Source organism: Chanos chanos, chromosome 9 (assembly GCF_902362185.1).
Source record: "Chanos chanos chromosome 9, fChaCha1.1, whole genome shotgun sequence".
Classification (NCBI taxonomy): Eukaryota; Metazoa; Chordata; class Actinopteri; order Gonorynchiformes; family Chanidae; genus Chanos; species Chanos chanos.
Window position 1 is genome coordinate 17158457 of NC_044503.1, and position 21771 is coordinate 17180227.

The 21771-nt window shown below is 41.6% G+C and overlaps 1 protein-coding gene across 1 annotated transcript in view; it reads left to right on the forward strand.

The window, feature by feature from the left end:
- Positions 1–4735, forward strand: part of fgd (faciogenital dysplasia) — a 26023-nt gene extending 21288 nt beyond the window's left edge. The window contains exons 17-21 of the mRNA XM_030785264.1: positions 942–992; positions 1278–1379; positions 2578–2712; positions 3214–3354; positions 4502–4735. Of these exons, the coding sequence (XP_030641124.1) occupies positions 942–992; positions 1278–1379; positions 2578–2712; positions 3214–3354; positions 4502–4735 (663 nt within the window). The remainder of the gene's footprint in view (positions 1–941; positions 993–1277; positions 1380–2577; positions 2713–3213; positions 3355–4501) is intronic.
- The last annotated feature ends 17036 nt before the right edge of the window (positions 4736–21771 follow it).

A 21771-nucleotide genomic window follows, 5' to 3' on the forward strand; every position in this document is an offset into this window, starting at 1 on the left:
GGCCGACACTGTGAAGGGCACAGTTTCACACTCTATATTCTCTGTCTCTCTCCCTGTTTATGTATGTTTGAGAGAGAGAGAAAGAGAGAGTGTGTGTGTGTGTGTGTGTGTGTGTGTGTGTGCGCTCTTTGTCTATTGTAGTTTCTCATTAAACACTCTGGCTGACCCACTTTACATTTCAGTGGACAAACACAGACAAAGACACACACACACACACACGCACGCACTGTTCTGCGTCAGACAGATATGCTTCTGGTGTAGAATGATACTGCCAACCCTTTAAACAAACTCACTCCTCAACACTTTTCCCTCAACACGTTTCCCTCAACATGTTCAAAACTTTAAGTCTGTTTTGTCAGCAATCGTAATGTTTTTCTTTTTTTTTTTTTGTTTCAAATTATGCAGCTCTAGCTCTCAGAGACTTCAGACATTCTAGATCAGGTCACTGTCGGAGACGACAGAGTGAATAAAGACATTACTTTCTCATTTTTATTACCCCCCCAACCCCCAAACACACCTCACCTTATCTGCCCTATTTGGAATACTCATTTACCCCTGAATTCTTCTTTGGAATGTTTACTTACCTCTGAATTCTTATTTGGAATACCCATTTACCACTGAATTCTTATTTGGAATGCTCATTTACCTCCTGTGACTTCCTGTGATTGTCCCCCTCACGGCTGTAAGTGACTTATTTTAGCTGAACAAAGCTAGCACATGCTTCCCCTTCACTGGTATGTGTGAAACGACTTCTACGTCTATCACACTGACAGCTGTTAGAAGGTCGCCAATGCAGACATACGTGCACCCCTGCCTGGATGACCGAGAGAATGAGGGAGCAATGAGGAGAAATGGACCAGGACTTGGTCGTGTTCCCGTCTGAGCCTTGGCCAGGAGGCAGGGTGCAGACTGTTCTAATTCTGCTGTTTTTCTGTGTTCAGGGCCCATGGATTAGCACGTCTGTGGAGTCTGATGGCGTAGTGCATGAGAGGGTGAGTGAGAAAATTTAAAGAAAACAACAACCGTGATCTCAATCAAACATATTTTTCTCCTTCCAGTTTTTCTGGGAAGGAAATGTCGGTACAAATATGTGCGTACAGAATTCTATTAATTTTCTTTTCTCTGTTTAAACAGCAACAGCACCAAGCTGATTTGTGTCTTTCTCTTTTCCACTTAAAATATGGTTTTTTGTAACTACACAAAGTGAAATGCATGAGAAAGTGATCCTCATATACATATAGAAGAGGCTCCTGTGTGTGTTTTGTTCTTCATCACAGAAAAGTTCTAAGAGGAGAGAGAAAGAGAAAGAGACGTGCAAAGGCTGTAACGACACCTTCAACTTCACCAAACGCAAACACCACTGCAAGAGCTGTGGCGCAGTAAGTCTGTGTGTGTGTGTGTGTGTGTGTATGTGTGTGTGTGTGTGTGTGTGTGTGTGTGTACGTGTGTGAGTGTGTGTGTGTGTGCGTGTGTGCGTGTATACATGTGTGAGTGTGAGTGTGTGTGTGTGTGCGTGCGCATCTGTGTGTGTATGTATGCATGTATATATGCACATCAGGGTGACAATGACCTCAAATCAGTTTGACTATTTAATGAACAGTGATGATTAAGCATAAACGAACAAAGCGATTGAGCAAAACCTCAAGGTTAGCCATTAGAATGTAGTCTATTACGAAACATTTGTAACTTGTAACATCTGTAGCCTGTATAAAAAAAGAGGCTAGGCCTACATGGCATCAAATGTAGCCCATAGGCTACCAGGTAACATTTTATTTTCTCCTTTTTTTCATTGCGGCAAAGTCCTCTGCTGCCAACTTGAAATCAAACATGTTCAATGCGTCTTTGCAGCATGCAATATTCTGTGTAGGGATAGCCTTTGTTATAGCTATGTTTGGTATGAGCGTTAGGCTATTACTGGACATTTTGACGAGCAAGTTTTTAATTTATCTTTTTTTTTTTTTTTAAATAAATTTTAAAATTTATTTAATTGGCAAAAACCGGTAACTACCGGCTAACGGAAACCCTGATGTATATATATGTATACATGTGTTAGTGTTTGTGTGTGTGTATGTGTGTTTGTGTTTGTCTGAGTCTCTGGCTGTGTCCGAAATGGCATACTAGCGTACTGCATACTACATACTAGCCTAGTATACACTGCGTACTGCACACTACTCCCCACGCTAGTATGCAGTATGGTACAATTATGAGACGTTTCGTGTAGTGCACTACACTACATTGCCATTGTCGCTGTCCGCCATGTTTTTTGAAAATTTTCGGAAAGTTAGAGGTTACCGCGTTGCCTCATGGGATGCAGTAGTCAGCGAAGTGAGCTCGGGATGTATACTAGAAATTTTCGCCAGAGTAGTACATCATCCGGGTAACTGTAGTGTACTGCAAAATTTTTATTTGTCACGTACTGCATACTACTTACTACTTTTACGTCACAATTAGTATGCGAGTAGTATGTAGTATGCCATTTCGGACACAGCCTCTGTGTTTTTGTGTGTCTGTCTTTCTCTCTCTGTGTCAGTGCGAGTGTGTGCAGTGTTGAAGCTGTCTTTCTGTCTCCCCCTGCAGGCCATATGTGGTAAGTGCTCTAAGGTGTCAGAGATTAAGGGGATTCGTTTGTGTAAGCATTGTTATGAAGCTCAGCTGGGCACAGAAGGACCGCCCGTCTCTGCTGCCGAGGTCAAGAGGAAAGCCGCTGTCGAGGTGAGAGAGAGAGAGAGATATCTTACATAAGTGTAAACCCATCAGCTCAGTGAGAGAGATAGTGATAACATATAGAAAACTCTGCTTTTGTGGTGTAAAACATAACGAAAGTCAAGTTCACACTCTCCTTGTCTCCTGTGACAAGCGCTAGTAGCTTGTGACTCTATATATTATGTATTAGTCAAAGAGACAGACAGAGTGGATTTTTAGCTCTTATTTAAAACTCTGCTAATCCAAAATTCTTTACATTATTAATTACACTGTGTGCTTTTCCCTCTATTGTTGATTCAGTCAAATTAAATCTTATGCAGTTACAGTGATGTATCTGGACTATTATATCAGTAACACCCTGTTTGTGTGTGTGTGTGTGTGTGTGTGTGTGTGTGTGCGCGCGTGCGTGCGTGTGTGTGTTTGTGTTTGTGTGTGTGTTTTTGTGTGTGTGTGTGTGTGTGTGTGTGTGTGTGTGTGTGTGTGTGTGTGTGTGCGTGCGTGCGTCATCAGAAGCAGCCATCCCTGTCAGAGGATGGCTGTGTGATGTGTAGTTATCTGCAGGTGCAGGAGAAGGGTAAGACTTGGACCAAGTCCTGGGTGGCCATCACTAAAGCTGAACCTTTAGTCCTCTATGTGAGCTGCAGTGTCCAGGTATGTCCTGTCTGTGTGTGTGTGTGTGTGTGTGTGTTTGTCTGTGTGTGGGATTTGGGTCAGGTGGATTTAGCTACTCTGACTGATCTCAGGTCAGATGTCTGCTGGACAGGTGTGTTTAGTCAGTTAGCTGAGTGTCTGTCCTGTCCTTCTCTCCTCTCTCCCCCTCTCTGCCCACACTCTTGCTCTCGCTCTCTGTCTTGCTGTCTCTGACACTTTTCTCCTAAATACAATCCAGTGGAAGTCCTTTTGGCTCAGTTTAACTCAGTTCTACCTGATTCACCAATATTGCACAGATATTGATCTGATTCACGAAGCTCAATGTTTTTCCAAAATCTGTCTCTTTTTCTTCACTAAATTTCCCTTTTCACATTTTTCGTTCACATTGCACTGTATCACTGCCATGGCAACAGTAGATTAGGATTAATGAGTGACTAGATTCCCTTTTTATGATCAGAAAGTATGGATTCATAATGAAAAAGTAAAGTCTGTTTTAGTCCTGAGACTTTGCCGGTGGTAACACCTTTAAGGCATATGGCACCTTTCATTTCACAGGAATTTATTACTCATTCAGATTATCGCACACTTTATGCTCAACGCAGTTAGGCCTCCAGGATTAGGCTGGTGCAGTTCTGACTGGCTGTGGATTTGACAATGCAATGACTGTGATTGGCCAGTTTAATCTAGTCTCATAGCTCATTGGCCACATTGCAGTTCTAGTGTGCTGTGTTAGACAGATGTGCTGTTTTTTTGTTTTGTTTTTTTCAAAATCCGCAACTCATATTTTACAAATCTTCTTTTGTTATGTTAGTCTATGCTAAAGAAGCACACTGTTGGTCCTTAAACTGACATGAAGTGTGCCCACACACATCTGGACAGACTGGTTACCGGACCAGGAGAGAACCAACTCTTTTCATTTGTCATGCTGTAAACACTAAGAACATTGTGGTTTCCTGTTTAAACTGGAGACACTGGGACATACTGGACAGACCTAGAGCTCTCTTAACTTAAAATTGCAATGGCTGATAAAGATGTGTTCAAAATTTAATTCGTTGTTTGTTTCAGACTGACGGATTTGTAAACTGTTTTGCTGCACATTGCTGTCTCGTTGGTCGAATTTGTTTTTTTATTTGTTTGTTTTGCTTAGGATTCACGCAGTGCTCGAGCCATTCCGCTGCCAGGATATGAGGTCAGCACGTCAGCGTCAGAAAAGACAGACGCTAAGCACGTGTTTCGGTTAAGCCACTCCCAGCATGCTTTGCTCTTCAGTGCACCAGATGTGGAGCTCATGACCAAATGGGTGGATCTTCTGTCAAGGGCGACGAGAGGAGAGGCTACAGAGACGTCAGTCAGCCTGACAGAACACGGAAAGAGCCAGTGAGGCAGCTCCACCCCCCAGGCTCTTAAACCCCACCCATATCCACAAGCCCCTCCCTCCCTTAATGTACAGAACTGCAGTTACTTGAATTCACTTTACCCCCTCAGCACTTTTTTCCCTTTTATAATTATATTTTTTCTTTCTAAAAATTTTTTTGTTCCTCTTTAATTTTGAGTATGATCCTCACCCACATGCACAGTTCACACACACTCTCTCTCTCTTTCTCCATCTTTTCACATCATCTCTGCCACACCATGGTTTGTGGCTTTTTTATGTTTTGTTATAGTGTTCATTGGTTTTCCTAGAGTCAATGTTTGAGAAGACAGCTGGATTATGTTCTTAATGTATTCTTAATGGTTGAAGTTGTTGTGAATGTTTATTGAGATGTTTCTAAAATGGCTGGATGTTATAAACGTGGCTATTTTGTAAATTGTAAGACATTTTGTGAAGCATTAATTCACTGTTCTTATGTGTTCAATGACTGTTTTAAGCATAAACCTGCCATTCTCTCCTGTCCCCTCTCCTCTACTCCCCTTCCACACTTGGAAGTCTGGGCTGATTAAATTGCACTGTGTTTATAGTACTATGGAATTAGCAGAAGAAGGATTTCCGTCGGAGAGAAAGACTTGTACTCTCTTTTCCCTCCACATTGGATGTCCTTTCCATTTTTCTCTGCTTTATCTAAGCTCTGGTTGGTGTGGCTGACCCCTCTCCTGTGTAATCAGTATACTGGTAGTGTGATGGTAGTCACATGATACCAGTGGTAGTCCCATCGTAACCTTAGTAACAAGTACTGTAAGCCCCACCTGCTCTGTGAAGAAACTGGCTTCTGATTGGACACTGATCTCAACAGGCATGTCAGCTCACACAGGCTTGAATATGTGCTCTGCTTTTGAAACCCAGACAAAACTCAATATCCCTGTTTCTCTCTCTTTCTCTCTCTCTGTCCAGAAATGCTATTGTTATCACATCTGCTCTCAAGACTCAGTATTACTGTTTGTGTTTTTAACCAGGAAATGCACAAATCCAGACTCCTTTAGCAAACTGTTTTAAATAAAAAAGGAAATAAAAACTGGTCTTGTCATTTCAGTGTGTGTGTATGTGTGTGTGTATTTTCCATTGGTTTTCTTTCTTTCACACTATCTTCTTAGGATTTCCTCAAATTTACAGCTGAACAGTGATTTGGCCAATCAGGGTTGAGTCTCCACCCAGCAGGTTTTCCAGGTTAGGAGTGGAGGAAAGGTGGAAGAGGCGGAGGGAATGATAGAGAAGTGGTAGTGGGTGAAGATGTGAGTGGTTTACTATGAAATCACCGCACCTCACATGTCCAGCTTTTAGATAATGTACAGCCCACACTAAAGCTTTCTGATTAGATAAGATACAACCCACACTGGAGCTCTCTGATTGGATAATGTACAGCCCACACTGGAGCTCTCTGATTGGATAATGTACAGCCCACACTGGAGCTCTCTGACTGGATAATGTACAGCCCACGCTGGAGCTCTGATTGGCACTGACAGGAAATATGGTGTCAGTGTGACTAATATTAAAAGTGTGTGTGATTATCAGTCAGTTTAAAGAGTTGGGATGAAGTGTTTTTATTAATTAAAAAAAAACATCAAGTGAGTTGCCCTATGCTTCGCTAGGAGTAGTGTGTGTGTGTGTGTGTGTGTGTGTGTGTGTGTGTGAAAGCAGAAATGGGAGACCCTGTAGGGTGAAGAGAGTACTCAAAAATATCAGAGTGGTGCAAAGAGAAACTGTTTTTTATTTTGGTGATTTCGTGTTTCAGTTCATGTTGAGAGAAGTTATTCATGAGTGCTCCGTCCAGTCCAGCTCAGTCAGTCATAAATTTCGAAGAGGAACAACTTACAAGATTTCTCAGATGTGACATAGAAAGTATTACAGGACGAACAAACACACACCCACATATACCGCTGTGCTCTGCATTTTGTGTGTCAGCAGAGTATATGCAAAGATGCTTCTCTGTTCTGCTAAGACTGCTAAGAGGAAGTGGTTGAGGCAATTTCCTGTTGTGCATGGGTTTATCATTGTTTAAACAGGGGCTCTGCTTCTTCTACCCTTCTCTCCATTCATTTCAGTGAAGCTGAGTTGAACACTCATTGGCACTGAAATCAAAATAAAACAATAAAAAGAGTAAATGATGTAAAACTATAGTAGTTAAAGAAACTACTTATATATACACTTCAATATAAAAGTAGGGGTGTGTCTGTGTGTGTGGGCATATGTATCGTTCTTGTAGTATCTGTGTCGAGGTAAACTGAAACTCAGCAAAAGTAGACCTGTTCCCTGGGCAACCACATTATGAATCAAAAGACAGCTTTAAACTCTGAGCATGGGAGAGGCCTCCCAGTACTCCCAATGGTCATTCACTTTATCATATCAGCTGTATTTCTGCTATCCCAGTATTATCTTGCAACTGGACTCATTCACGTGTGTCCTTTCTTCCTGGGTAAAGAAAAGGAGCATGTTACAGATTTGCCCTCTGACAGCAGAGTGAACCGTCTGACATTCAGTCAAAACTATTATGTTTGTAATTATGTTGGACACTGTAAATCAAAAACGCTGGAAACCTGTCATTGTGTTTACTGTTTAATAGAGAAGAGAAAATTAAAATGATCAGGAATTACTGTGGGCCAACTTTCACTGAGAGCATCACTGCACTGTGATGATGTGTGAAGGAGTCGTAAGAGTTCAAACTAATTTTTTTCCTCTGGTCAGATAATCTTCTGTCAGTTTAGAAAAGGGTTGTAGCAGCCTTGTTTTATGCAAAAGATGGAGTGCCAATTATCCCAATGCTTTCCTGACAGCTGGAACCAGTCAGGCACCTGGGATATGGTACGGATGTATTGAACACCATGCGAGGGAGAATTGCGCTGAGGGAAGAGTATGGACAATTGGATCATTTTCAACTGACTGGTCGACTTCTCTACCTCGGTGGAAATGAGATACGATTTTACATTTCCCGTTTCCAAAGAACTGTGTTCACCAACAAAAAAAGAAAATTTTATTCCCTTTCCTCCTTTGTCAGTGTATTGATCACTTTCTGTTTGGGATAATGGATTATCAAGTCCTATTCTAAAATGCATGCATTCTCCCCTGGCCTGTCTGCGTTCTAATGGCAAAACCACAAGAAAGATTCATACGTCACAGGTTCTTCTTGTATGACGCAATTTTTTCAACAGTTGGCCCAAGTTTCAAAATCAAACAAAGTTGAAAAGCATTTCAAGCATTTTTTTTTTTTACTGACTACATTCAGAGAACAGAAACTACATTTGTGAATCAAAGCCCTGCTCCAGTTGACTATACTCAACTCGAATAAATGATGTTTAAACCCAGATCACTCATTCCAGTGCAGTTGCACATGAAAAGACAAGTAAACAGTGTAAAGAGAACTGTGGTAGTGCACTTTGCTGTTGTCACACAGATGACAAGGCCTACTGATATATCTAGATTGTTATTGCGGTTGTTTTCGACAGTGTGTGACTGTGGTGTGACGTTTATGTCTGTCTCACGTTTGTCTGTTTATTCGCCTGTTCGTCTTTTTATTTTTAAGGCTATGATTAAAAAACTTGTTTGTTAAGTCAACCCCGAGTGGAGTTCGTCTACCCTTACTGTCAACTGATTAAGCATTAGCCTTGCTAAGGTGAATCAAGAGGCTAAACATACCGCGTTGTGTCGTGGGTTAAGCGTCCGTGCTTTGTTTGTTTGTTTGGTTTCCATTGTTTATGCAGTACTGTTATGTCCCTGTGGTTGACGTCTCACTTCTCTTATTTAGAGAGACACGTGCACTGAAATGGAAACTGGAGTAGTTATGTCAAAGACCTATCTGCATCCACTTTAAGAATTATTTCCAGAGTCCAGTATAGACTGTAAATAGGCCCTGACAAAAGGTTGAAAAGCTTGTCAATTAAAGTCAGTACACCAAAGGGCAAATATTTTACTAGTTAGGGCAATGCAAGTAGTGAACACACTATCATGATTCATCTTTAACCGCAATTTTTCTTAATTTCTCTTCAGGGGGGTATTCCAGAGAGCAGGTTTAGTGAAAACTCAGAGTTAGTTAACTCAGATCAAGTAGTAAACCTCCTAATAAAAGAGCCCTAAGGCTTTATTCTCCTAGCAAAACAAAGCCACAGGGCTCTTCTATTAGGAGGTTTACTACTTGTTCTAAGTAAACTAATTCAGAGTTTTCACTAAACCCACTTTCTGGAACACCCCCCAGGTTGTGGGACCAATGAGAGGAATTTTACCTGCTCAAAACACAACTGAATCTTCCTCTGAACATTGGAACAAGGTAAAGTGAGAGAACTTTGGGGCTGCTCGTGGCATGCAAACCAGGTTTAGAACATCAGAAATACCTGTGTTCATTGGCTTTTCATGTACAGGGCTGTGTTTATCCTTGTCACCCTGATGAAAACATTTGTTAAGTGACACTCATCTGAGTGAGAACAGGCTTTTTGAGGAGAGACTGAACAGAAGCAACAAGAATCGTGCTGGCTAACCGACGCATCACAGTGAGTTAAACGGCAGCCCAACAGAGGTCATAACTCCTTGTCAAAGATGGGTTATAACAGCAGACAACCACACCTTGTCAGACACCCGTACACCCAAGAGAAAGGGCACGCGAAAACAAGAGGACACGTGAATAGAAATACAGAATGTAAAGACCTTCCATGGTCTGTCGAACTGCAGTTCCTCACAGCGGGGCGGGGCAGCGACTTAGCATGGTTGGTGGACTGATTCTGGCTGGTGTGAACTGCCATAGGCTTGTAGCATATTTTATTGATCACGGGGGTATTCCAGAAAGCGGGTTTAGTAAAAACTCAGTTATCTCACTCAGAGTAAGTAGTAAACCTCCTAATAGAAGAGCCCTATAGCTTCATTCTTCTAGCAAAACAAATCCATAGGGCTCTTGTATTAGGAAGTTTACTACTTGTTCTGAGCTAACTAACTCAGAGTTTTCACTAAACCTGCTCTCTGGAATACCCCCCTGGTAGATCCTTTGTCTCAGTTTAAATTACCCTATGGAAACTACGCGCAGGGTGATATGCCATGTCACAAAGCACATACTGACTCAATGATTTCATCAACATGACAACAAAGTTCAGCACAGATAATAAATGAAAGTGAGCCTAAGCATGGTTTGCGTACATGTGAAAGTGGCTGTTGTGTTTTCTTTGTCCTTCTAACCACAACAGATGTCTGTTCCACTTCCTGTGAAATATGTCATTTTTGTAAACGAGTGTTTATGCTTGACAGATAGTCAAAGCAAGTGTGTGGCTTTCTTAAGAAGCTTTCACACCTGTTAACACAAACCAGATACGTCAGAGCATAGATCAGCATGGTGTGCTGATATGGTTTCGAGTTATGCTGAAAATTCATATGAAGGCTGATGTGTTGGTTGGTAATGGCAGCAGGCGATTTGTAGGGGGATGAGGGGGCATGCCATCCCCCTTGTTAGCAAAATGACCAAAATGCATCCCCCTTGTTAGCCTGCTATCCCCCTCTATACTCTGTAGAGTTGGGCCATTGGGCCATCCCCCCTGTTAAAAAATAACAAATCAGCTACTGGGTAATGGATTTCTATGGTTGTGAGTTAGCTTGGCAGGCTCCTGTATTGAAAAGTTTGTGTTTTGTTCAGGACAAGGTGAATGTCAGGTTAGCTGAATGTTAAGGTTGTGAAGATCAGTGTTTGTGTTCAGGGAGCTGGGGTTGTATGGTTAGTTGAAGGTTATCTGAATGTTGTGAAGGTTGGTGTTTTGTGGATGTATGGTTAGTTGAAGGTTATCTGAATGTTGTGAGGGTTGGTGTTTTGTGGATGTATGGTTAGTTGAAGGTTATCTGAATGTTGTGAGGGTTGGTGTTTTGTGGATGTATGGTTAGTTGAAGGTTATCTGAATGTTGTGAAGGTTGGTGTTTTGTGGATGTATGGTTAGTTGAAGGTTATCTGAATGTTGTGAAGGTTGGTGTTTTGTGGATGTATGGTTAATTGAAGGTTATCTGAATGTTGTGAGGGTTGGTGTTTTGTGGATGTATGGTTAGTTGAAGGTTATCTGAATGTTGTGAAGCTTGGTGTTTTGTGGATGTATGGTTAATTGAAGGTTATCTGAATGTTGTGAAAGTTGGTGTTTTGTGGATGTATGGTTAGTTGAAGGTTATCTGAATGTTGTGAAGGTTAGTCTGAGCGTGTTGTGTGGCCTTTTCGTGCTCTCTGTTCCTCTGAATGCTGAGATTAGACAGTGTGATGGAGTGTTTCCCTACAGCCTGTTCATTGGGTCACAGACAGACAATTAACACTCCCTCTCTCTCTGTCGCTCTCTCTCACTCTCTCTCTCTCTCCTCATCCTCAAAGGATCACTGAATTTACCCCTCCTTCCAGATTATGTTGCTAAAATAATCTTGCCAGAAAAATCTCTTTCTCTCTTAGACACTTAGTCTTAGTCTATTTTCCTTTCTCTCTTGCTCTTTGACTCCTTCAACTGTATCTCATTCCTGTCTGTTTTCTCTTCTGTCTGTGCCTCTTTCCTGTCTGTTTTCTCTTCTGTCTCTATGTAAAGGAATGATCTGTGTCCGATGGACACCATGGATTTGTGTGTATGAGAGTGTGCATGCATGTGGTGTGTGTGTGTGTGTGTGTGAGAGAGAGAGAGAGAGAGAGAGAGATGTAATGTGCTAAAGTGTAGTGGTGTGCATATGCACAGAGAGAGACACAGAGAGAGGTAATGTGTGTGTGTGTGTGTGTGTGTGTGTGTGTGTGTGTGTGTGTGTGTGTGTGTGTGTTAGACTCAAAGACAGGTAATGTGTTAGAGTGTAGTGGTGTGCATATGCACAAAAAGAGGTAGAGTGTGAGTGTGAGTGTGTGTGTGTGTTTGTGTGTGTGTGTGTGTGCGTGTGTGTGTGAGAGAGAGAGAGAGAGAGAGAGAGAGAGAGAGAGAGAGAGAGAATGTGTTAGTATGTGACCAGTTGACCTGAGGATAAAGTAGACTCAGTTCATCATTGAAGATAACTGGTGGTGGATTGTCGGAGACGATACTGCTGTTGACAGAAATTGTGCCATAGCAATTTGAGCGTTCCCATGGTAACTGTCTCAAATACAAGTTTTGTGGTTTTATGGAGCTGAAGAAGATTTGCCAGATCACTGGGCTTTCTCTCTCCCTCTGTCTCTCTCTGTCTGAGCTGAAACAGTAGTGAACATAGTTTCTCTCTCTCTCTCTCTCTCTCTCACACACACACACACACACATACAATTTGAATACTTTAGTATCCAAACTGAAATCTCGATAATGTCAGTCTTGCATGTTTACTGTTAGACCTACACAGTTTACTCCAGAGCATGTTGACAGGACTAAAATGACAGAGCAATGAAAGACCTCCCAGTATTGGAAAACGATGATCTGTTTTCCTTTCACAATAATCATGCTTTTGGTTCTTTAACCTTTTGAACACAAACATCTGCCTGTGTTTCAGTATGACTAAAAGACAGCTGGAGAAAAAAAATAACAGAGTCAGTCTTAGCTCTCTTTTTATCTTTCTGAAGGACATCTTTAACTGATTTTTTTCTATCTATGTAGTGAACTTTCAAGGTAATATTTTTTTTTCATTCCAATTTACCGCTGTATCTCTCCTAATCTCAGAGGGCTTTTTTTCTACACAGGTTTACAGTAAATGGGCTGACTAGGAAATGTCATTTTCATTCATGCAACCCCAGCCTATAGTTGTGTGTGTGTGTGTGTTGGAGGGTTTGGGTTGAGTGTGGGTGGGAGAGATAAACCATTTCTTCCTTTCCTCTCGCCCTGTTGTCTTTGCAGCGCATGATGTCAGCTGAATGTAAGAGCATTTGAATTAGTGAAGGATATATGAACTATTTTATTGCTTTTTGACAACGCTGGTAAGACTCACGTGAAGATGAACAACACATAAAGAGCACGCATGTGTGTGTGTGTGTGCGCGCGCGTGCATTGTGTAAGTGTGTAAAAGCAAAAGCATTTTTCATGAGTCCAGGTTTCCTGTTTGCTAACTTATTGACCTGAAACATTATGCTTCAACTTTCTGGTAGCTTATTTAAATCCAAAACAAGAGTAATTCTCACTTTTCCAGAAACTATAAATGCTCAGAAAAAGCACAACCTTTGTTTCTCTTGCCTGATCAGAATCAAGTATTCCACAAAAACATACACATTTAAAACCTGGAATACGTTCAAACTTCTAAAAAGTTCACATTCTTCTTTCTCCTCGCTAGAGAAAAAAGAATGTATTACATTGATTTAACCTTGCGGGAGCCTTTTTCTTTGCACATAATTACAGCTGTAGTAATTAATGTCATTTTTTTTCTTTTTTCCCTCCATCTTTTGGCCATCCCTCTGTCTGGCTTCTCTAATGAAATGATATCATTTTAGCAGGAGAAGCACTCTCAGAGCCCTGGCCAGGTCAAGTGACAGCACTTGGGCTGACAGACAATCTGCTTCCACTAATGAATCTGTCACATGCGTCATATAATACTCCTAAATGAATCACGCAAAGCTTCAATTCGATTCTTCACTGCTTAAGAGAACACAGCTGTGACACTGTGGGTTAGTGCACTGTTTAAGATAATGCAGCTGTTACACTGTGGGTTAGTACACTGTCTAAAATAATTCAACTGTGGCACTGTGGGTTAGTACACTGTTTAAAATAATCCAGATGTGACACTGTGGGTTAGTACACTGTCTAAAATAATTCAACTGTGGCACTGTGGGTTAGTACACTGTTTAAAATAATCCAACAGTGACAATGTGGGTTAGTACACTGTCTAAAATAATTCAGCTGTGACACAGTGGGTTAGTACACTGTCTAAAATAATTCAGCTGTGGCACTGTGGGTTAGTACACTGTTTAAGATAATCCAGCTGTGACACTGTGGGTTAGTACACTGTCTAAAATAATTCAACTGTGGCACTGTGGGTTAGTACACTGTTTAAAATAATCCAGATGTGACACTGTGGGTTAGTACACTGTCTAAAATAATTCAGCTGTGGCACTGTGGGTTGGTATACTGTTTAAGATAATCCAGCTGTGACACTGTGGGTTAGTACACTGTCTAAAATAATTCAACTGTGGCACTGTGGGTTGGTATACTGTTTAAGATAATCCAGCTGTGACACTGTGGGTTAGTACACTGTTTAAAATAATCCAGCTGTGACACTGTGGGTTAGTACACTGTCTAAAATAATTCAACTGTGACACTGTGGGTTAGTACACTGTTTAAGATAATCCAGATGTGACACTGTGGGTTAGTACACTGTCTAGAATAATTCAGCTGTGACACTGTGGGTTAGTACACTGTTTAAGATAATCCAACAGTGACATTGTGGGTTAGTACACTGTCTAAAATAATCCAGCTGTGACACTGTGGGTTAGTACATTGTCTAAAATAATTCAGCTGTGACACTGTGGGTTAGTACACTGTCTAAAATAATTCAGCTGTGATACTGTGGGTTAGTAGGCTGTTTAAGATGACCTAGCTGTGATAGTGGGGGTTAATACACTGTCTGAAATAATTCAGCTGTGATACTGTGGGTTAGTTAGCTGTTTAAGATGACCTAGCTGTGATAGTGGGGGTTAGTAAGCTGTTTAAGATGACCTAGCTGTGACACTGTGGGTTAGTACACTGTTAGATAGAAGACGTTTAAGAGAATTATGATTTTATAAAATCCGCCATCCATCATCTGTCAGTGTCAGGGCTAGAGATGAAGTAAGTGAAGCAGTCAGATGAAGGGAGTATGAAGGAGGACACAAGAATGAAAAAATAAGTGGAGTGATGGAAAAGAAGTGTAAGAAATGTAACTGTAATCTTAATTGGAGTAGGAGAAAAACATACCAAAAAGAGAGGGACTGGTCTTTAAAAACATCAGAGGGGATAACACAAGTGGTAAGAAAAGAGAAGAAAAACAAATGAAAAAAAAAAAGACTGAAGGAATTGGGTGAACCCAGTGTGAAAGTTTGACATAGAATATTCTCACTTAAAGTGTGTTAGAGTGTGGGTGGAACACAGTTACAACAGCCAACGTGAGTCAGAGAGAGAGGGATAGATTTTGTTTTTCCTGTTTCTTTTTTTCCCCCCTTTTTGGTGTGATTTTACTGTCTCTTCTCTAGATAGCGATTACTGTCTGTGAGGTGTGGATACAGTCTCTGCACAGATGTACTGAAATGTGATCACAAACACTGTCACTGTGATCTCTTTAAGAGCGGTAGGCTCTGAGAATACCACAGGAACACTGGAAATGTTGTTCATATTCAGAGAGGAACTATTTCCTTGAGTCTCTGGGCATTTTAAACATATTATTGGCTGATCATTATTATTTTTAATATGATATTCTGGTCATGTTCTTGGACTTAATATAATATACACAGTACTTTATAACACCTAATGCTTGGCATTCAGCTTGGAGATTTTCTCTGTTTGTTGGGAGGACAGGTTAGCTAACAAGTCTTTTACCCAGTTGCAGGAACTAAGCTGTAACATTCCAGAAAAAGTCAAGCAAAGAAAAACTGTTCAAAATCTTCTGAAGAGCTGTGTAAACCAGACATGTGTGAGAAGATCCTGTGTGTCTTTCTGCCTGTCCGTCTGTCTCTCTCAGACATTTCTGCCTCCACCTGTCCAGTTGCTACACTGGAGAAGTGTGGAGTTCAGAGAATGAGAGAATCAATCACTGTGCTCACAGATTTAGCTGTCCAGTCAAACCCTGTGACTTCCTGTTGGGAATACCACACAAGTACATTTTGGGTTAATCCATTACTGGTCAACTTTCTTCCTGAATGCAAACCGACTGTACGCATTTCTGGTGACACAATGTCATTCGTCGCGTCTCTCCGGATCTCCGTCATTTGAGCATCTAACTTTAAAGGTTTCGGGTTAAATAGACAGTCCATAGAATTTTAATGAAAATCTGACAGACTGCGCGAGAGACTCCTGAAAGTAAATCGTCACCGAGCATCTGTCCTCAAATGCCGTTGAGATAGTGAACAACAAAATAACATAGGCACTGCTTCCTTCCTTAGTGAGACAGAAAACCGCCTGACATCATCCGCTGTCTGACTTTGCTTAAGCCATCACACGAGGACAGCGCGGCTCATCTGGGACAACGTGCCCTCGTGCGCCTTAATGCATAAACCGTCGCTGCAGTAAGCTATGAACTACTGAGATACTTTGTCGTGCGGCATGTAACTCGCTTGTACACGTGTGCAGATATCGACCAAACAGACGTACACAAAAACAAACCGTTCATCCTCAAGTAAGAGCTATCAAGACCCCTCGCGGAGCATTCCGAGTGAGTCTCGGAGCGCCGCGCGCGGGTCTCGAGCAGACATAAGGAGATACCAAGGCGCGGTGTTCTTTCAAAACGGAGAATGGCAGCATTCAATGCATCTGCCTTCGATGGGTCGAGAACCCAGCTGGTGACCAACGACAACAGTAATTCAACTAGCAGAGCAGGTAAGCCAAGCCCTTATCTCTTAAGTTATTTCACCCGTGGAGCTATCGGTAAAATTGCTTAAGAATTATTTCACAAACTCATTGGGCGTTAATAACGCAGGCCAATGTCGTTTACAAGCGGAGACATAATACTACCTCTTAATCCTGTATGCTATAAAACTGTATAATTAAAATTAGGTAGTTATTGCTCGTGTGAATTTTGATTACTTTTGCGTGCTGGCGTAGGCTCAGATAGGCAGTAAATGATGATTACAAACACACCCCGACTTTACACAGGTTGCGTCGTACTCCAGCATGTTTCAGTAGTGTGCTTCATTTTTTTATCATCTGAAAAAAGAAAGTACAAACGGCAGCTGCTTTTACCGCTGCAGTGGTCACTTTCCACTTTTAAGGAGTAATGCGTAAAGCTTACTCTTAACATCGCAGATGTCAAACACTGCCCCTGTGAAGTAGGAAATACGAGGTAAGCAACTGGCAATCGCTTTCAGTTCCGCGAGTCGGTTTGCAGTTGGCTTTAACGGAAATACACTTTGTGTCAGGGTGTTCTAGCGCAGTACCGTAGCAGCTGGTTAATGATGCTTCACTACTTGTCTAATTTTGTAGGCCATTACTCCCTCTCTCTCTGTGCGTATGTCTGTGGTGTGCGTGCATGCATAATCTTCAGTACAGCTTGTCTACAGAGACAACTCTAATTGTATTTTTGACTGTGGCATAAAAGTCATGCATAATTTCTTGCTGATATCTCCTGAGTGCGTTTGTTTACTATTTGAACGTCTTTACACGGCAGATTTGCGCCATTATAGATCGTTCTGTTGTAAAACACAGTTGCCCTAAAACTTACACGGTGCATCAGAAGAGGTCTTAACTAAACCCATTGTCGTCCCCCCCCCCCCCCCCACACACACACACACACACACACACAGAGACAATGAACTTGTACAGGTATATGTATATGTATATGTACAGTATATGTACAGGTTTCCTCACATTTCCTCATTTTGCCTCCTTCTCTCATTGTGTGGATATGTTTTTAAAGAGGACAGTTGGCCAGTGTGATCTGGACATGACCCAGACCAATACATCACTTTATTAAAACGAAAACCTTCCAAACCTGCCAGTGAAATGTAGACTACTGTATATAGACTATTGTATGTAGACTACTTTAGACTTTGTATGAATCTGTTCTGTCTAAAATATTTCAGAGATAGCTAATCTGACACATGAGAACGCGTTTATCAAGCACATATATTCATGTCATGTACATTCCCTCTGTTTTTTGAATGTAAATTTGTGTAAGTGTATAAATTTTTGAAAAGTGCGACCAACCTGACTGTTTCTCAAAGTTCTATTCATGGTATTAGACATGGGGCACTCTGTTTGAATGACAAGGGTGCTCAGGATCTGTGGTTCGGATAATCTCATCCCTCTCTCTCTGTCTGTCTGTGTCTAGGTCAATGTGGGCCAGTGTCACCTCCAGCGCTGGGCACTCTGATGCTGGTGAAAGGTGATGGGAGGAGCATTGGCACGGTGATGACCCTGCAGTGCCCTCCCAAGCACCGCCCAGTGAGTGGTGAGAAGCTCTCCTGTGTTTTGGGAAGCAACAGCACCCTGTGGAGTGGAGGAGTTCCAGAGTGCAGACGTAAGACAGACACTTACTCACAGCTAAATCAGAAAAAATCAGAATCAGGAAATCAGAACAATCAGAATTTGCTTTATTGCCAAATATTCACTATTATGCATACATCCACACATGCAAGTTTATTTACTGTTTAACTGATGGGGCAGATATTTGAATGTAGAGAAAGTTGAATCAGTCTTGTAGTGCATATGCTTCCACAGTGTTCATTCATTCTTAACAGGCCTCTAACTTAATTTCATATATGTATATATCTATATCTATCTATATTTTTTATATATCTAAATATATATTTGTGTGTATGTGTGTGTGTGTGTGTGTGTGTGTGTATTTTGTATTCTGTCAGACCTCTTTTTATGAGTCACATTTAACACTCGCATTAGGCATCTGCATCATGGGATACACATTGAAGTCCTATTGAATAGGGATGTAAAGTGTTGAAAGCCGTAGTTCATTTCAGACTGTTTGGGTGGGCGGTGGTCTGGAGTGCAGACAAACAGACTTGCCCAGGAGATTTGTTTTTTTTTGTTTTGGTTTTCTTGACAGTAGTGCATTTTTAATTTCCTACAGGTGTGACCCTGCAGAGATTCCATGAGTTTGAAACATGACTTTGAAAATTCAAAACTTTCAACTTCTTCTCTCTCTGCCTCTGTCTCTCACTCACTCACTCACTCACTCACTCACACACAGTTTAGAGTATGCTTTGTTTGTTATTAAATATTACTAATTAACGTATAATATTATATGTTAGTCCTTTCACACTTCCTCAAGTAACACAAAGCATGCTATATTGCCAAATGAATGTTAATCTTACTGTTACTCTCAGTGTTAAGTACATAAGAGAAAAGAACTGGCCGTGTACTCAGGCTCACAGTCTCTGGGCATCTCTCTGTCTGTCCACTGACCTTATTAATATATGAGATTTGAGAATAAGATTCTGGAGCATGTGGGTTTCATTTCCATGTAAGAGATTGCGTGATGAACTGTGTGCTGTGCTTGTTCGTTTGGGACTGTGTAGTGTACTGGTCTTGGTTTGGAATCGGTTGAAATATGCATTTTGTCTGAGATTAGGCACAAGATGTGTTGCGGTAATTATTATTTTTCTCCCTCTAACCATACCCCCAGCGCTATCAAACACAGGCATTGGCAGGTGGATGTGTGCTTCTGTGCATGCACACACACACACACACACGCATGCGCGCACACACACGCTGATGTATGCATTGACCTGTTTATAATTCGCATCTGAGATGTCGACTCGATATATTCAATTCTCAACCAGTAGTGCTGCACAGTGATTGGCTATTTAGTCAGATGTTACATACCAACCAATCAAGGAGTGCTCCAGGATCTTCTAAGTAATCCAGGCCACAAACCTTCACAGTCAAACTGCTTTCTTTAACACAATGTTTCAAAGTCGTTCGTTACATTCTCAGGATGTAGTATTTAATGCCAGAAACAGCACACACACACACACACACACACACACACACATACACATACACATGCATTCATTCTGTTCTCAGTTTGACAGTCTTCATATATGAAAGTGTGTTCATGATGGAAAATGTTAAATATTTAAATAGTTAAATTAGCCTGTTTAAAACTATGTACCCATGAAAATAGAAGGGTTAGGAGTGTATGAATGTATCTGTGTGTGAGTGTGTGTGTGTGTGTGTGTGTGTGCATAAGCTAGAGTTAAATACCCCATTTCCTTATGTAACTGAGTGATAACTGAGGCTCATTTACGCTGTGCCAGTGAACTATGATCGTGTTAGAGAATATTCTTTTATCCCCTGAGAGATTTGATCTTGCAGTGTAAACCTACATGTGAAGTGATTAATGAAAGAGTTTGAATGCTTTTCACCTTTCATCCATAAACCTCCTCAGCCTGAATCTCTGTGTTGTTCCTACTTCTTCATACAGCTCTGGCAGAGTTTGGCTTCCGCGTGGCACTGATCATCTCCCTCGTCAGTTCCATCATCATCCTCATCATGAGCATAGTCTTCATCACCTCCTGTCTGCTCAAGTGTGTGAGGAAAGAAGACAGGAGGCGACAGGAGAGGTGAGAGAGAGAGAGACAGAGAGAGATGGTGAAAGAGTAACTTTGTTCACCCCAGTAATGTGCACTGTAAATGATTTGAGCTGTGGGTCTGATAATCTGACTGTGTAGAGTCATCAGTCTGTATTAATCACATTGTCCCCGCCTCATCTGATACTTATGAGTTTATTGTATTACACTCATAGATACTCTACAAATGTAATGTCAAATCACTTTAACCATGCTTTGGTTGTCCATTGTAATGATAACTGAACTGACTTCAGTTGTACTGAGGAGCTGAAAAGAAAAATGTATAAATGAGAAAAGACAAAGATGAGAGGAGGGTAAGGGAGAGAGGGATTATCGTAGTCTAGAGAAGACAGGCAGAGGAAAAGTTAAAGAGAACTGCAGAAATGATGAGAACAAAGGTCATGTGAATAACATAAATTAAATACTCTGTGTGTGTGTATGTGTGTGTGTGTGTGTGTGTGTTTGTGTGTATGTACGTGTGTGTGTTTAGGGAAAGGACAGAGTATTGGCAGCAGATGGAGCGTGATGAGTTTGAGCGGAGGACAGAGTCCTATTTCAGACAGAAAGGGCAAAACAACAACAACAACAATAACATGAGGAAAGATGTTTCAGAGGAATGGTCTGCACCACTGACCTGCCGCCAGTCTGCCCTCAGGGACCACACACTGGCCTACTGGTCAGTATCTGCCTCACTCTCTCATACACAACCTCTATGTGTCTGCTGATACTGGCCTGCTCACTTTGTGTGTATGTGTGTGTGTGTGTTTTCTCCTCAGGTGTCAGTCAGATTACTCCTACCCTCTGCTCACAGAGTCCATTTGCCCTCCTCTAATGCCAGTGCTCCCCTCCTCTCCTCTTATAAACCCACTCTCCGCTCCTGCTCCTTCACCAGCTACGGGTCTGTACTCCTGCTCCCTCCCTACCGGACCATACCCAAGACTTCCCTCTTACAGAGAATACAGCTCAGAACTGGGCCAGTCACCATGGCAACACTCCTTACCTGGAGTGGACGGAAGGCGGGAACTGGAGGATCCATACCGCAGGAATCCCCACCAAGTCCATCTTCAAGCCCCGCCCTTTCAGGTCATAGCAGTATGATGAGAACACTGCAGAACCAAACTGCCAATCAAACTAATTTCTTATATGACTGGACGTGATGCGACATCCTACGGAAAGCCACGCCCGACCTGGCAGTGACTGTGAAGATATTAAATGGTTCACTGTTCATCGTTTAGCAATGACTTGGCAGTTTTCATTTTTGTTTTGGCTTCTGCTACCATCACTCGTGCCTTTTAAGCAAAAATGATGCACTGTACTTGTTAGATAGGCTGTTTGTTTGTTTGTTTTTAATTTTGGGGCTATGAACACAGCTGTTTCATTCCAGAACTCTAAACTAGAGATCTCCGCTCTTCTCCTCTCCTTCATCAGCACTGCTCTACACGGGGGCTGGATTAGTTCACACAGAGCGGTAGAGACTCTGTGAAGACTGTTTAAAGACATCCACGCATTACTGACATCAGTAACACAAATGAAAGAAAGAGGTTATGGAGAGGAAAACTCTTCAAAATGTAACAACAAGCCTGCACTGTTGTGTATCTGTGTTAGGGAGTCTCTTTTGGCATGAGCTGGCACTGACAGCAGAACATTCTGGTAGGACTGCTGTTCCAAGGCCAGTGAGGAGTCCTGATTTTACCCATGACTTGAAAAAGCAAAGTGCAGTCTGTGTGTTTTGGTATTCATCCAAGTGGGTCGTTGTACTTGTACAGTTTATTTGTGTGGAATGTAAACTTCTTGTCTTTGTTGTTTGTGTTTTTCTCTTTAAACAGATGGCTTATAACTAAGG